This window comes from Centroberyx gerrardi, chromosome 6 (assembly GCF_048128805.1).
Source record: "Centroberyx gerrardi isolate f3 chromosome 6, fCenGer3.hap1.cur.20231027, whole genome shotgun sequence".
In the NCBI taxonomy this organism is placed as follows: Eukaryota; Metazoa; Chordata; class Actinopteri; order Beryciformes; family Berycidae; genus Centroberyx; species Centroberyx gerrardi.
In genome coordinates this window covers 6,617,882-6,632,520 of record NC_136002.1, presented here as the reverse complement: position 1 = coordinate 6,632,520, position 14,639 = coordinate 6,617,882, and the positions used below count along the sequence as shown (strand labels likewise).

Genomic DNA, 14,639 nt, shown 5'->3' with positions numbered 1-14,639 from the left:
TTTTCTGTTCTTCTCGGCCCAGATCGTCCAGTGTAACAGTTACAGCAGGTCAAGTCAATGTGAACTCGGGTGGATTGGTCCCACATTAACAAGCACTCATATTTCCCCCCTGTAGGCGAGACCCCATACAAGGTGGACAGTGAGCAGATCAACCAGAGGGCCAAGCTGCTGCTGAAGTACCTGAAGGACGAGCAGAAGGAGCTGCAGGCGCTCTACGCCCTGCAGGCCCTGATGGTGGAGATGGAGCAGCCTGCCAGTGAGTGGCGAACACAACCACATGTTGTCATTTTGTTACGACCGATACACACTAGACCCACAGAGTGAAAACCAGGGGCACTTTGTGTTTTTGGCGTGAAATTGGTCTTGAATTGGCATTAAAAAGGTCTTAAAAGTCTTTAATTCAACTTCAACGTCAACCCTGGTTGCATGGCTGTCAGTCTGTTCCTATCTAGGCCAATGGCTTCACACCACAGATCTGTATATTTACCCATCTCCCCTCCCTCCACCAGACCTGCTGCGGATGTTCTTCGACACGCTCTACGACGAGGACGTGATCAAAGAGGAGGCCTTCTACAAGTGGGAGTCCAGCAAAGACCCCGCCGAGCAGCAGGGCAAGGGCGTGGCCCTCAAGTCCGTCACCGCCTTCTTCACCTGGCTGCGCGAGGCCGAGGACGAGTCCGACAACAGCTAGGACCCCCTCCCTCCCCCCGGACCGCCGGGAGGGACCGGCGGATCGAGCGAGGTCCGGCGGGGAAGACCGAATGTTTTCGTGGATGATTCAGGGGAACTCTGAATCAGCAAAATCCTTCTGCATAAACAGAGAGAAAAAAAAAAAGCAAGAAAAAAATTCTTCAACTGGGAGAGATTGTATCATGGATCGAACGTTCGATCGTATTATTATTTTTTTTGTTTTGTTTTCTTCTTTATTTTTGTTTTTTTTTCTTGCGCTACCGAATGTCTTTATGAACTAAATGAAAATAAATGATTAAACTGAGAGAATAGATGAGAGAGAAAGAGAGAGAGAATGCTGAGAAGCGTTACAAGCCGTCGGGGGATGATGATGCCGTTTCCTTCAGTGTTTTTTGAGGTTTTATCTCCTGTTTTAAAATGGCTTCCTCCTCGCCACGGCAACACTATTCAAGACATTTTGCTTACTGACAGAAAAAAGGAAAAAAAAAAAAGTCCCCAACAGATGAACTTTAAAGAGGCTGTTCACATCTATATTTTTTGACGACTTTCATCCTCGCATCATGGCGGCGTCGCACGTGCGGCGTGCGATCTACGTGACGCTCGTGTAGGTGGCTTAGCTTTTCCGTTTCCCCTTTTCCCCGGGTGTCGGATGATTGGAGTGTGCGTTTTATAATAAAATCGAGAAAATACAAAGAAAAGCGGACATGGCGAGAGCTGTCTAAAGGACATTTCAGACGGGAGCCGGACCGAACTCCTGAGGATTTCGCGTAGACTTTTACGAGGACGGTATCACGGAGGGAGAAGAAGAAGAAGAGGGGCGACGGACATTGACCTTTTTGCTGCTGGGGGGGTTACGATGCTTCCCGCCCCCCCGACCCTCTGATGTGTGTCTGTTTTAACTTTTTTCTCCTGCGCTTCAAACACAAAAAAAAAACAAAAAAAAAAACATACCCTTGCTGGGAAAAGGGAGAGTGAGAGCGAGGGCGACGCGGCCGAGCCCTCCCGCAAAGCCCGCTAACAGATTTTAAAAAGATACAATTATGGAAACTTGAAGAAAAAAAAGTATATAGAGAAAAATCAACTTTAAGAAAATGGAATTTAAGGAAAAAAAAATAAACGAGTCAAGTTTAACAGTACAGATCCTAAGGCCTTTTCTGCTTCCACGAGTGGAAATGCATTTCAGGAGAGTTCTGTAAATATATATGATGGATTTTTCTTTTCTTTTTTTTTCTTTCTTTTTTTTTTGTTTCAAAGATAAAAAATGCTAATGTAATGCCATGTAATTCCCCCCCCTCCCCCCTTCTCTGAAACAAAGTGGCAGTTTTTCCCTGTATTTATATTTTTCTCTCCTCAGCTGGCAGAAGGTGCTTGTAATTATCCACCCCCGAGTCATTGATTACGATTTAATTGAAAATTTGTAAATACTTTTTTGCTTTACTTTATTAAAAAGATATTTAATTAAAGAAAATTAATGCCTCTTTTCACATCCAAAAACTGGAAAAGATAATAAAGAACATTGCAAATAAAGAAAAAGCGACACTTGTGATACTTTTGTGACGGCAGATTACGGGGGCCGGGTTTCACATCGACGTGGGATTTAGCCTCTCTGACCCCTAATGCACCTATTCCTCTGTTTGGCCACACAATAGAGCTCAACACCTCTACTGTACGGTAATTGTCTGCTGGTATGAGGAAGCGGAGCTGTGTGTATCTGCTGCTGAGAAATTGCACTGGTGTGGTTTTATTGTCTGTCGCTCGGCTCCTGTTCTCTCGCATGGTTTTGTTTTCATGTAGCTGAGGGATCAGAAAGTAACTACTGTCATCGCATTAAACCCAATCTGTCTCTATAGGCTAGATAGATTTAAAATGTTTCATTCTGCTACCATTAATACTTGGTGAGGGGGACACATTGAAAATAAAGTGGTGATATGCAGTCTGAGGTCTATCTGCACTAATTATGTAGTAAATCTTCTCCCTTAAAGCTGCACTAGACATGGTTTTTATGTAAAAATCCACCCATCTTATCAGCCTAAATCACAAAGTGGGGCTACAACAGAGAAAAGCGTCCCATCCCCACTAACTGAGACACTGTAGATTCTCCCTATTTGCCCAAATGAAATTTTGGTGTTATGGTGTTGATGGTTACTAGCGGGAAATTGTCTCTGCCCACAGGACGAATTGAAACTTAAGAGTGAAATCCAAAGCTGGGCTCACCAACATTAGATCCTCTCTCATCCCATTGGCATCCTGTGGTAAACATGAGTGTGCTGTGTGCAGTTTACTGACCTCACCTTGCAGGATTTCTGGGTATTAAAGTACATTTTTCAAACGGTTACCTCTCGCTGCCATTTGGAGCCACCAATGTGCAGCTTCCTTTGACTAAAAGATGTTAGTGTGCCTATTTTCCCACAGACTGGGCTTCAACGCTGAAAGAAAAGCAGTGCTGGACTTCTTGGGGAACTCCAGAACATAAGCCTTCTCATGTTAGGTCATCCTTGTAACTCCAGTGTTTGGCTAAATAATTAGTTGGCTAAGTTTGCGATGGACAAACAGCCTAGAGCCGCGCTGGTCTTGGAACAGCGACAAACACAACAGGGCTTCTGGAAAGCTGAAAGCTGCAGTCGTTTCCACCTTTCAGCTGACTATAACATGGGAATTGATCCTTTGGTATCGTCCCCCCATTGTGGTTCGTGTTTTATTTCCACACATATGGTGCAATTAGACATCTGCATCGTGCCAGATTGTGAAGTGATTTGAATCCTTTAGCACTATATCATTTTGTTACCCCATTGTAATTCGGGGCTTGGTATAAAGCCACTGTAATTTCATCCACTGCCTAAGTTTCAGCTTCTTTCAATGGAGTCCGATGTTGTCCAGCTGTCACTATGCACACAGCGGGCCGGTGTAGGCCCACTTGCACGCACTCAAGTGGAATGATGTGTTTAAACTGAGGTGCGGAGCAAGTGGAGGGACAGAACTCGGCGGTCAGCATGGCGGGGTCGGGCATCATGGCCGCTCTGCTGGGAGGCTGCTGTGTCCATCTACTGCTCTGTCCAGTACACCTCACCACTGTGCCAGAGAGAGGTGAGTGGAGGTTCACTCAGTTACACTGTCTACTATAGCACTCTTTCTTTTTTTCTTTTTTTAAGCTAAGGTGAACCTTTAATGATCCGAAAAGGAAAATGGGGTTGTTGAAGCAGCAAAGAGTAGCAATAATAAGATACAGGAAAAAAAAATAGAATAAAAGAGTAGAGCAAAATGGGGGATATTTAAATATTATGCAACAAGACAATTTCAGCACCAGAATACATCAAGTAGACATTTATGAAAAAATTTGTGGCAGGATTATGAGGGTGTGCAAAATATCGGAACATACTGAGACAAGTAGTGAATTAAACATAGAAAAATAGATGTGAACTTTATGCACTGTAAAATAACAAATATCAATAAAAATGCAATATACAACAAATTAGGAATATGAAAAAAACAAATACGGGAATTTACAGTGTTCACTGTCTCTTCACCTTATCAAATATATTCAATTTACAATTTTACAATTTAAAATCATACTTTTTTTCTTTGTACTTTTTGCAAGGTTCAGCCGTAGGATTTCATCATGCACACGCAACCAGGAGGAAACCTCTCCACATAGAATTAGTTATATATATTTTTTAATTGGTGTCAGTTTTTGCCCTCTTGGATAAGTTCTATTTTTTCTTCCTCTTGTTCAGAGAAGGATCCTCAGTTCTGGCACGATGCGGCCAGTGACTTTCTGTCCAGACGGCAGGCCCAGACCCAGTCCAGGGCCACAGCCAAGAACATCATTCTCTTCATTGGAGACGGTGAGACCGCTGGACTCACTGGTGTCACTGGTTTCCATTCAAGGCATTCACAGAATAGACTGAAAGCACCGGTGACTTGAACGCGTCCATGATATTCCTGGTAGAAAACATCAAGAACAGTATGGTATTGTACCCTGTAGCAGGGGTTCCCACACTTTTTCTTGTCAAGGAGCCCCAAATATTCACATTACCTCCTATTTGATAAGATTTTACCCATTATTGTTGGATATGACTTGGTTCAGAATTATATAACTGGAGTGATCTAGTGGTAAATAAAACGGTGGGTAAGCTCTGACCTTCTGTCAGTGATCAACATAAAGAAAAATAACATATTTACAAAAATCAGTTATATTTTCAGAGAAGCATTTATGCATTTTTCCCATAAAAGACCCCTATCCTCATATAGGTTACATCCTTTAATACTGCTTATTATGATGTATACTATTAATTTATATCATAAAGTCTCACATCAGCCTTAAAAGGTGGATACACAATTCATAAAAGCAAATAAAAATGTGTTAACTGAGTTTAGGTGGGTTTACCCTCCACTACATTCCTGTATAACTATGCTGTAGTGTGGGTTGATAGCCACAGTGGGTACAGTGAAACCCCACTGTGTTAACTTCTAGTGATTGAAATAATAGTGGAATTAAACTATGCATGTGTAGGTATGGGTCTGTCTACAGTCACCGCCTCCAGGATACTGAGAGGCCAGCTGGCCGGCGGACTGGGAGAGGAATACAGCTTGAACATGGACAGTTTCCCCTACAGTGGACTGGTTAAGGTATTCACATATTTCTTATGGTATATTTAATACCCATATGGAAAAATAACACATTTCACATTATACAAAAAATATTTATTCGAAACATATTTTGGACTTCCTATGTGGTGTTCACAACAGATGAGGGTTAGACTGATATATGGGATATATATTTGCCTTTATCAAAGATCTGGAAAAAGCCACCTTAACCTGAACCGATGATTTTAATGTGACATTTTGATCACATTCCACACAAGTGTGAATTAATATGTTATGATTATTTTCTTGGGTTTTAGTGTCCCATGATGCTGTTTCAGAGGCTTTTCCACCCTGACGATACAATTCAAAACACTGAATACTTAATACTTGTGTACTTTTTTGGACATTTTGACATGAACATGGTCAAATTTAAAGATATTGAATATTGGCACAAAATATCAGCTATCGGCAGCTTCAATCCAAAACATATTATATGTTTTATATTAAGATAAGATAAGATAAGATAGCACTTTATTAATCCCCTTGGAGATATTCAGGTGCCACAGCAGCAACTGGCAGAACAGTAACAAGGAAAAAACAAGTAGAAGAAGATAATAAAAGAGAAGAGGTAATAAGATAAAAAAAAAAAATAGAGGTAATGTACATAATATAAAAACTATAGAGACAGTGCAAAAATGCAAATAAATAATAATAATAATGATAATGATAATAAGAATGATAACAATAATAAATGCATATTCTTATTTAATTACCTATTATTGTTTATCTGTTATTATTATATTATAATTTCTTTTTATTATACAGTATATATAATTCAAAAACCCATATCTGTTGAACCCTATAACATACAATGGATATCAACAGTCTACACAGCCTGTCAAATTTTCTAGTTTTTATTGCTTTTTTGTTGTTTTTATTTATTTGTATAGTTATTCTAGCTGCATGCATGATCAGTATAAAGCGTGCTGGCTGTGTGCTGGTTGCAGACGTACTGTACAGATGTGCAGGTTCCAGACAGCGCCTGCACAGCCACTGCCTTCCTCTGCGGGGTGAAAACCAACAAGTTTCTGGCGGGGCTGAGCGCCCAGGCCGTCCACGACCAGTGCAACACCACCAAGGGCAACGAGGTCACCTCCATACTGCGCTGGGCCACAGACGCTGGTATGCACACACACACACACACACACACTACAGCTGTCAGCATTAAAGAGAGGAAGGGAAACTGTCTCTTTGTCATGTCCCTCATGATGAAAGGTTTTATGTACCAATAAAGATGTTATATTGGAACATCCATCGGCCTGCAAGAGTAGCTACATTTTTTGAGAGTGACATATAAAAATACACAGAAGCAGTGACAGCTCTGTGTTGATTGGTCAGTTGATAGGATTATGTCCCAATGAAAACTTTGGAGACAAACATTTTGTTTGGATTTTGGATACATTTGTTGTTGTTTTTTTTCTGTCAAACAAAAGTTTTCTTGGATGGGGGACGACAGAAATGATTGATACTATATTGCCTTGGCAACATAGGGTTCTTTACTGTTAATAAAGCATATTGGAATAGAATTGAGTTGAGCTGAATTGAACTGAATTGAATTGAATTGAATCGTATTGAATTGTATCTTATCTGAATTGAAGTGAACTGAATTGCATTGAACTGAAATAAGCTGAACTGAAGTGAACTGAATTTTCATTTCGGGAGTTCTTCCAAGTCATTTCACAACACTCAACACAACCTAGACTCACATTAAATAAACATTCTACCAGGGATTTGCTACCAAGCATCTACTCCCTATCCCCCTTTTCCTTCTCTCTATCGGTGCTTCTCTCTCTCTCTCTCTCTCTCTCTCTCTCTCTGGGCCAGGTAAATCTGTGGGCCTGGTCACCACCACCCGGGTGCAGCACGCCACCCCGGCCGCGAGCTACGGCCATGTGGTGACCCGCTGGTGGTACGCAGACAGCAGCATGAGCGCAGAGGCCCGCCAGCAGGGCTGCACCGACCTGGCTTACCAGCTGGTCCACAACATCCCCGACATCCAGGTATGGGAACGGTAACGCACACAAAGCTGCCTCCACTGATAGGGATCAAGCCTACATACGGCTTGAAGAGATCCATCCCATGGGGAGAAATGTCTCGGGTGGAGATTGTTTGTATGTAGGCAGCGCTTCCAGCTGTAGCAAAGTTAGTCACAGGTTCAACAGTTTGCTGATATATCAGGCTGATGGGCTGATATATCAACCAGGCAGTGTCATCCACTTCTGACATTTATACATATTTATTGTAAAATTGATCAATATTGCACTGGTTGTCTATGGGAATACTTTAATCTGAACTGATTATAATGGGACGTTTTGATTTGATTCTAGTATACAGGAATATGTTTTTTTTTTAGCAGTAGTAGTAGTAGTGATAGTTGTAGCAGTAACAGTAGCAGTAATAGTAATAGTAGTAGTAGTAGTAGTAATAATAGTAGTAGCAGTAATAATAGTAGTAGTATCAATAATAATAGTAGTAGTAGTAGTAATAATAGTAGTAGCAGTAATAATAATAATAGTAGTAGTAGTAATAATAATAGTAGTAGCAGTAATAATAATAGTAGTAGTAGTAATAATAATAGTAGTAGCAGTAATAATAATAGTAGTAGTAGTAGTAGTAGTAGTAGTAATAGCAATAGTAGTCATAGTAGTGGTAGTGTAGCAGTAATGGTATTAGTAGTAGTAGCAGTAATAGTAGTAGTAGTAGTAGTAGTAGTGATAGTTGTAGTAGTGGTAGTAATACTAGTCATAGTCATAGTAGTAATATTAATAGTAGCAGTAATAGTAGTAGTAGCAATAGTAGCAATAGCATAGTCATAGTCATTGCATAGCAATAGTCATAGTAGCAGCAGTAATACTAGTAGTAGTAGTAGTAGTAGTAGTAGTAGTAGTAGTAGTAGTAGTATAGCAGTAATAGTAGCAGTAGCAGTAGCAGTAATGCTGGCAGTAATAGCAGCAGAAGTTTCAGTGGAGAATTTTAGTGTCCCATGGTCTTTTTCAGAGACTTTTCCACCCTGACAGGAATAAAATTCATGGGAAACACTGAATACTTGTATTTTTTGGCATTAAAATGATCAAGTTTAAAGATATAGAATATTGGCACAAAATATCAGCTATCAGCACCTTCAATCCACAAATATTGGTATCAGTATTGGCCTTCGAAAATCCATATCAGTCAAACCCTTTTCAAAACTCTATTCAAGCTGCAGAAACAACTCCTTGAATGCTGTTACCCATCTGGGTTGCTCAAAAAGTTGCCCTGCCTTTTGTCTGAGGACTAGACATCATTTAAGCCTGTCTCTATGTCCCATGCTGTATATTCTGGTGCTGGTGATGGCCTGAATGGTACAGCGAAGGAAGGTCACCAGTTCAGCTCCTCAGGCTGTATCAGAACCTGTGGGCTGTGGAGGGGAGTGGGCATCGCTCTCTCCTCTGTCATATTGACTTCCAGCCTGCGCTTGAACACTCAGCAGCCCCCAACTGGAGCCCAAAATAGACGACTGCGGTTGAGCTGGACGGCTCCCAAATGCATCTCGGTCAGAAAGAGCGCGTATGCTCAGCAAACTTTTGCTTAGGCAAATAATAAAAAATAACTCGGCACCTCAGTGTTCCCACATTTTCACTTTCAACATTTGTTCAGCAGTGGATTTTAATGGTTTTGCTGCAGGCTCACTTCAGAGTTCTGCTGCACAGCCCACAAGCCTTTTGAGTCATCGCTGCTGTACTGATACAGTTAGAAGTTAGAAGTTTCTATCCTGAGTGGAGTGCGGTTCTGAGATATTGAGCATCACCGATTTCTCTTTTTAAATATTCAACCCTGGTTCATTTAAAAACAAAAATAAAAACCACAGAAGCATAAAGTAACATTCAAAGATCACGAATATGTGGATAACTCAACTTTGTTTTCAAAATAAAATCAGATAGAACTTTATAATTCCAAGCTCAGTGTTCAAATCCAGCTTTCACTGTAACCCAGCACTGCATCTCTTAGCACCTCTTACAGGAACCAGTTTCCCTTGGCTTTACAAAACACCCAGGCCGGATGCCGCCTCTTTACCGGCGCTCCGCACAATGGGAGCAGAGCGGGGCAGAAACCTTGTAAGCTGTAATCCAACCTCTGCGTAACCTTAGCCGGGGCCGGGCCCGCCATTTTAAACTGCCCTTATCAGCTTATCTGACTTGTTACAAGAAGCGTTCTCTCCCCGCTGACATGTCCAGCCCTCGGGGGAACAGCCTTATCTTTAACCTCCTTTTGCTCGGCTACAGTATCGCAGTCAGCCGCAGCCGGTTTTCAAATGACATTTTCACACGATTGTGTCACCGAGCGCCCTCGCAGCGCTGGCACCTCTCATTCCTGTCCATGTAATCCTTCTAAAGCATATTTGCGCACGCTATTGTGGACAGGTAAGCGACCAGGCGGGCACAGTTCAGTTTATCTTAGTTCAGCTGAACCCTGAGAGAACTTACTGACTGTGCATTCCTGGTCGTGGACATTTTTTTTTTTCTTCATTTTTCAGATCAGCATTGTATGTTGTTGAAGAATGAACAAGTTTAACTTAGTCATAGGCTGAAAACTCATTTCTTCAAGACATACCTCTTCCTTCATAGCTTCTTTTCCCCATAGATTCCCTCTATACTTACTCTGATAGGCTCTTAAAGTAAAAAAAAAAAAGCCTTTCTATCACTCTCCTTTGCTCTTATTTCCATACCTAACTCATACCTAACTACCTGGCCCTTGCATTCCTTACTGTTGGTTGCTTGTCATTTTTGGAAATCTATGAATTGAAGCCTGTTCTACTGTTTCACTCATAAGATGGATAGAAGCATCAGCTAAATGCCTAAAATGTAAATGTAAGCTTTATGGATGGAGAGAGTGTGTGTTGTCCATTTGCAGGTCATCATGGGAGGGGGCCGGATGTACATGACCCCGGAAGGAACCCCCGACCCCCAGTATCCCAACATCACCCAGTACAGCGGCAAGCGATTGGACAGTCTGAATTTGATCGACAAGTGGAGGGAGCTGAAAAAGGACAAGGTTAGCGCGGAGAGGAATGTGACATTTAATCAGGTTGTTTATGCACAACGGCTGACGGTCGGTGGATGTGTTTGGAGGAACGCCACTTAGTCACATCTGCAGAAAGGTTTTTGAATACATTTCTTCACTGCCATTTGTGCGCATCTGCCGCCTGCTGATGGAATTTAAATAATTTATAGAATGTCGTTCTGTGCACATCTGTTGATTGTTTGGGCGTGTTTGCAGAATGCCACCTATGTTTGCAATGTGACCGACCTGAGGCAAGTGGATCCCCAAAACACAGACTACTTATTAGGTGAGCGCTCTCTCTCTCTCTCTCTCTCTCTCTCTCTCTCTCTCTCTCTCTCTCTCTCTCTCTCTCTCTCTCTCTCTCACTCTTCCTCTCTCTCTCACACACACACACACACACACACTCACACACTCACTAAGAGCTCCGGTGTTCTCCATCCCATGTTCACTAGAGGGAGCCATCGCACCATGTATACGACCTGGTGACTATGAATAAATTCCACATATACAGTCTATTACTTTTTCTCAGATGCTTGCACCCATTTCCCATATTTGGTAGCTAATGTAATAGTTTTGCAGGTTTCGTTCATACGACCAATTTCAGTGTGTAAGTGATTGGGAAAACCTGTAAAAATCAACACTATGCCAGTGTTTCTATAAATCCACACCCATTCAAATGAACTGAACACTTTTAGATAGTTCTGAACCGCCGCCCCACAGCCGGATCAGCTGTATGAGCGGACAAACAACTCTCTACTCAACACTTGTCAACTCCAAATAACTGTCACTGAATAATCGACACTTATGACCGCTGGGAATGCTGCTGTGTGTGTTCTCCCAGGCCTGTTTGCTCCTAAGGACATGAGCTTCGACGTGCTCAGAGACCCGGACGTGGAGCCGTCTCTACCGGACATGGTGGAAACAGCAGTGAAGATCCTGAAGAAAAACCCTGAGGGATTCTTCCTGCTGGTGGAGGGTGAATCAGTCTGTCATCACTATCAGAGAATAAAAAACTGAATATCATGACTAGGGTTTGACCAATATGGCCAATACCGATACTAGTGTTCAGTGTTTCCCTGTATTCTTGTCAGGGTGGAAAAGCCTCTGAAACAGCATTTAGACCATTCACCATCATGGGACATTAAAACTCTCCATTGAAACCCAGAGTAATGAAATTCTTTCAGGTGGGTTAGATGGGTCAGCAGCTCCTAAGGGCAGGTTACACCCTGAAACTGTTAAGTAAGAAAATAAAATAATACTAGCTGTGCTCCAGGAGGAACATATCATAAGTGGACGACAATGACTGGCCAATATCCATACTGTATTTTTAATAAAAGTCCAATATCGGCCTGATATATCAGAAAACCAATATGTGTAGATACATTTGTATTTTGTTGCTCACATTTTTATTCATTTTCTCTTTGTACCTCTGTTTTGATAAGTGATCTATAAATAATGGTTATAATAATAATAATAATACTGGTTAATGTTCTTAGCCGGTAGGATAGACCACGGCCACCACAAGAGCCAGGCCAAGCTGGCCCTCCACGACACAATCTCATTGGACGAGGCCCTGGGACGGACGGCCCGGCTGACCAATGAGGAGGAGACTCTGACGGTGCTGACAGCGGACCACGGCCACACCCTCAGCCTGGGCGGGTACACTGAGAGAGGGACCGACATATTTGGTAATCAATCAATCACTTCTTCTTTCATTCTTTCAAAACCCCTGATTCTTTTCCACTGCGTGTTCACTTTTCCTTACCCTTTACTGTATATTAAAGGGGAAATTCAAATATTCCTCCATTCCTCCTCCTCTTCCTCCTGCTCCTCCTCCCCCTCCTCCTCCTCTCGGTCAGGCTTTGCCCCGGTGGTCAGTGATACAGACCAGCTGCCCTACACCTCTCTGCTCTATGGGAACGGACCCGGCTTCAGCATCCACAACAACAGCAGAACCAACCCCAAGGCCCACAACACCAGTGAGTATACACACACACACACACACACACAAACACACACACATTATGCATATAAGCAGTAAATTCATTCATTTTCTTTGTTGTTTTTTTCATATCGTATATATATTCTCATTCATTTTTCTTTGTCTCAGTATACTGCTGTTATTTTGCACACCCTCATAATGCTATAATTCATATTTTTTCTTTTTTTTTTCATTCATTCTTTCCCACTATCTATGTTCTTGACATGTTAGAATTTACGGTTTCCTTATGTTTAAAGGATAATTCTGGGTTTTTTCAACCTGGGCCTTACTTTCCAAGTTTTTGCCATCATGACGACTGATTGTGTTCAAAATTTCATCACTTACTTCACTGCAGAGCTTTACATTCCTCCAGTTATAATATTGTCATGATGGCAAAAACTAAGAAAACATGGCCCAGGTTGAAAATAACCAGAATTAACCTTTAACATTCCGCCATTCAGTATATTCCTATTTATACGACCCATTATCTTTCTTCTTTCTTATCTTATAGAAGCACACACAAACCCACTCACATTGCCTCTTGTGTACAGTAAACATTACAAAGTCGCATCCTATCACCATGCATCATATGACACCCAGGTGCCACTGGCTACGTGCAGCAGTCGGCCGTCCCGCTGGCGTCGGAGACCCACACCGGCGAGGACGTGGCGGTGTACGCCAGGGGCCCGTGGGCGCACCTGCTGACCGGCACCAACGACAACACCTACATCGCCCACGTCATGGCCCACGCCGCCTGCCTGGGCCCCCGAGCCGGCCGCTGCGACTCGCCGGGCAACGCTGCACCGGCCTGTCCCGCGTTCACGCTCAGCTTCCCCCTCACCACGCTGCTTTCACTTCTGATACGCCTCTCTGTTTGAGGCATTGTGTGTGTGTGTGGGTGTGCATGAGGTTTAGTTTGAGTGTGTCTGAGTGTTTCTGAGATAGAGGATGCGTGATTCTTTTCCATGAGTAAATACAGAATATTTAAGCTGTGATTACATTCCTACCTTGTAAACAGAACCTTCTCTGTTGCTGCTGGAGATGCCTCCTCCTCTTCGGCTCCTCTTACATGTGGTGTTCCTCAAGGGCCTATTCTGGGCCCCTTACTGTTTTCAATTTATATGCTCCCTTTGGGCCATGTCATCCGTAATCATAACGTCCATTTTCACTGTTGTGCGGATGATTCACAACTGTATGTCCCCATCAAACCCCCAATTTCTGGTAGTCTGGATTGCCTAAAGTCCTGCCTTTCTGATATAAATTCCTGGATGTCACAAAATTTTCTCCAGTTAAATACTGACAAAACTGAGATTGTCGTTTTTGGCCCATCAAAGTCCACTAGCTTACTCAAAGATGGTCTGGGCTGTTTTTCCGCCAATGTGAAATTAGTTGACAAAAATGTAGGCGTTTTCTTTGACTCAGATCTTAGTTTTAACAAACAAGTTAAAAGAGTTGTTCAGCCTTGTTTCTACCAACTGAGAAACATTTAAAAAATTAGGGCCTTTCTATCCTTTGCTGATCTGGAGAAGGTCATCCACGCATTCATCTCATCTCGTCTGGACTACTGCAATGCTCTCTACACGTTTAAACCAGAAATCCATTTCCCGCTTGCAACTAGTCCGAAATGCTGCTGCTAGGCTTCTGACCAACTCCAAGAGACATGCCCATATTACCCCTGCCCTGGCCTCTCTTCAATGGTTGCCTATTGTTTTTTAGAATTGATTTTAAGATTCTACTATTAACTTCTAAGGCAATATATTATTGAGCTTCTGTCTCCTTACGAGCCTGTGCACAGCCTGAGGTCCTCAGGTTGTTTAAAAAAGCCTTTCCTTAATCCTGTGGCTGTTTCTTTAATCACCGTATCTGTGTGGCGTTATCTTTTAAATCTCTCTTGATAACATATTGTTTATAATATTGCTTTAGATTTTATAGCCTTTCCTTCGTTAACCTTCTGGTACTGTGCGCTTCTAAATTGTGTGGTTTCTCTTTTTTTCTCATTTAATTTTATTGTAATTTGTTTTAATCTTGTACAGCACTTTGTAACTTGTAAAGTGCTCTATAAATAAAGTTTATTATTAATTATTATTATAATCAATATCAGGGTATCCACAGGTCCTTAAAAAGTCTGAAATTGTCTAAATGTAAGGCCTTAAAAAGTATCAAAATGTCATAAATACAGTTGTTAGAGGTCTTATTTTTTTCACCATGTTATGCCAGGTTTCTTTGTGCTGCATGACCACTGTTACATTCACACAGAACAGGGTTAGTAGTACAGTCTGCATAC

General features: G+C 42.0%; 2 protein-coding genes across 6 annotated transcripts in view; both read left to right on the top strand.

Annotated features, from left to right (window-relative positions):
- Positions 1-1,728, top strand: part of LOC139927479 (eukaryotic translation initiation factor 4 gamma 1) — a 45,022-nt gene extending 43,294 nt beyond the window's left edge. For all 5 annotated transcript variants that reach the window (XM_078284059.1, XM_078284058.1, XM_078284057.1 and 2 more), the window contains 2 exons: positions 116-256; positions 510-1,728. In XM_078284059.1, the coding sequence (XP_078140185.1) occupies positions 116-256; positions 510-691 (323 nt within the window). In that variant the 3' untranslated portion in view covers positions 692-1,728. The remainder of the gene's footprint in view (positions 1-115; positions 257-509) is intronic.
- Positions 1,729-3,680: 1,952 nt separating this feature from the next.
- LOC139927473 (alkaline phosphatase-like) lies at positions 3,681-13,233 on the top strand. Its single transcript, XM_071919622.2, has 11 exons — positions 3,681-3,774; positions 4,422-4,532; positions 5,201-5,316; positions 6,282-6,456; positions 7,159-7,334; positions 10,225-10,365; positions 10,591-10,660; positions 11,216-11,350; positions 11,871-12,062; positions 12,234-12,353; positions 12,956-13,233. Exons 1-11 carry the CDS (start codon positions 3,681-3,683, stop codon positions 13,231-13,233), a joined length of 1,608 nt encoding a protein of 535 aa, XP_071775723.2.
- The last annotated feature ends 1,406 nt before the right edge of the window (positions 13,234-14,639 follow it).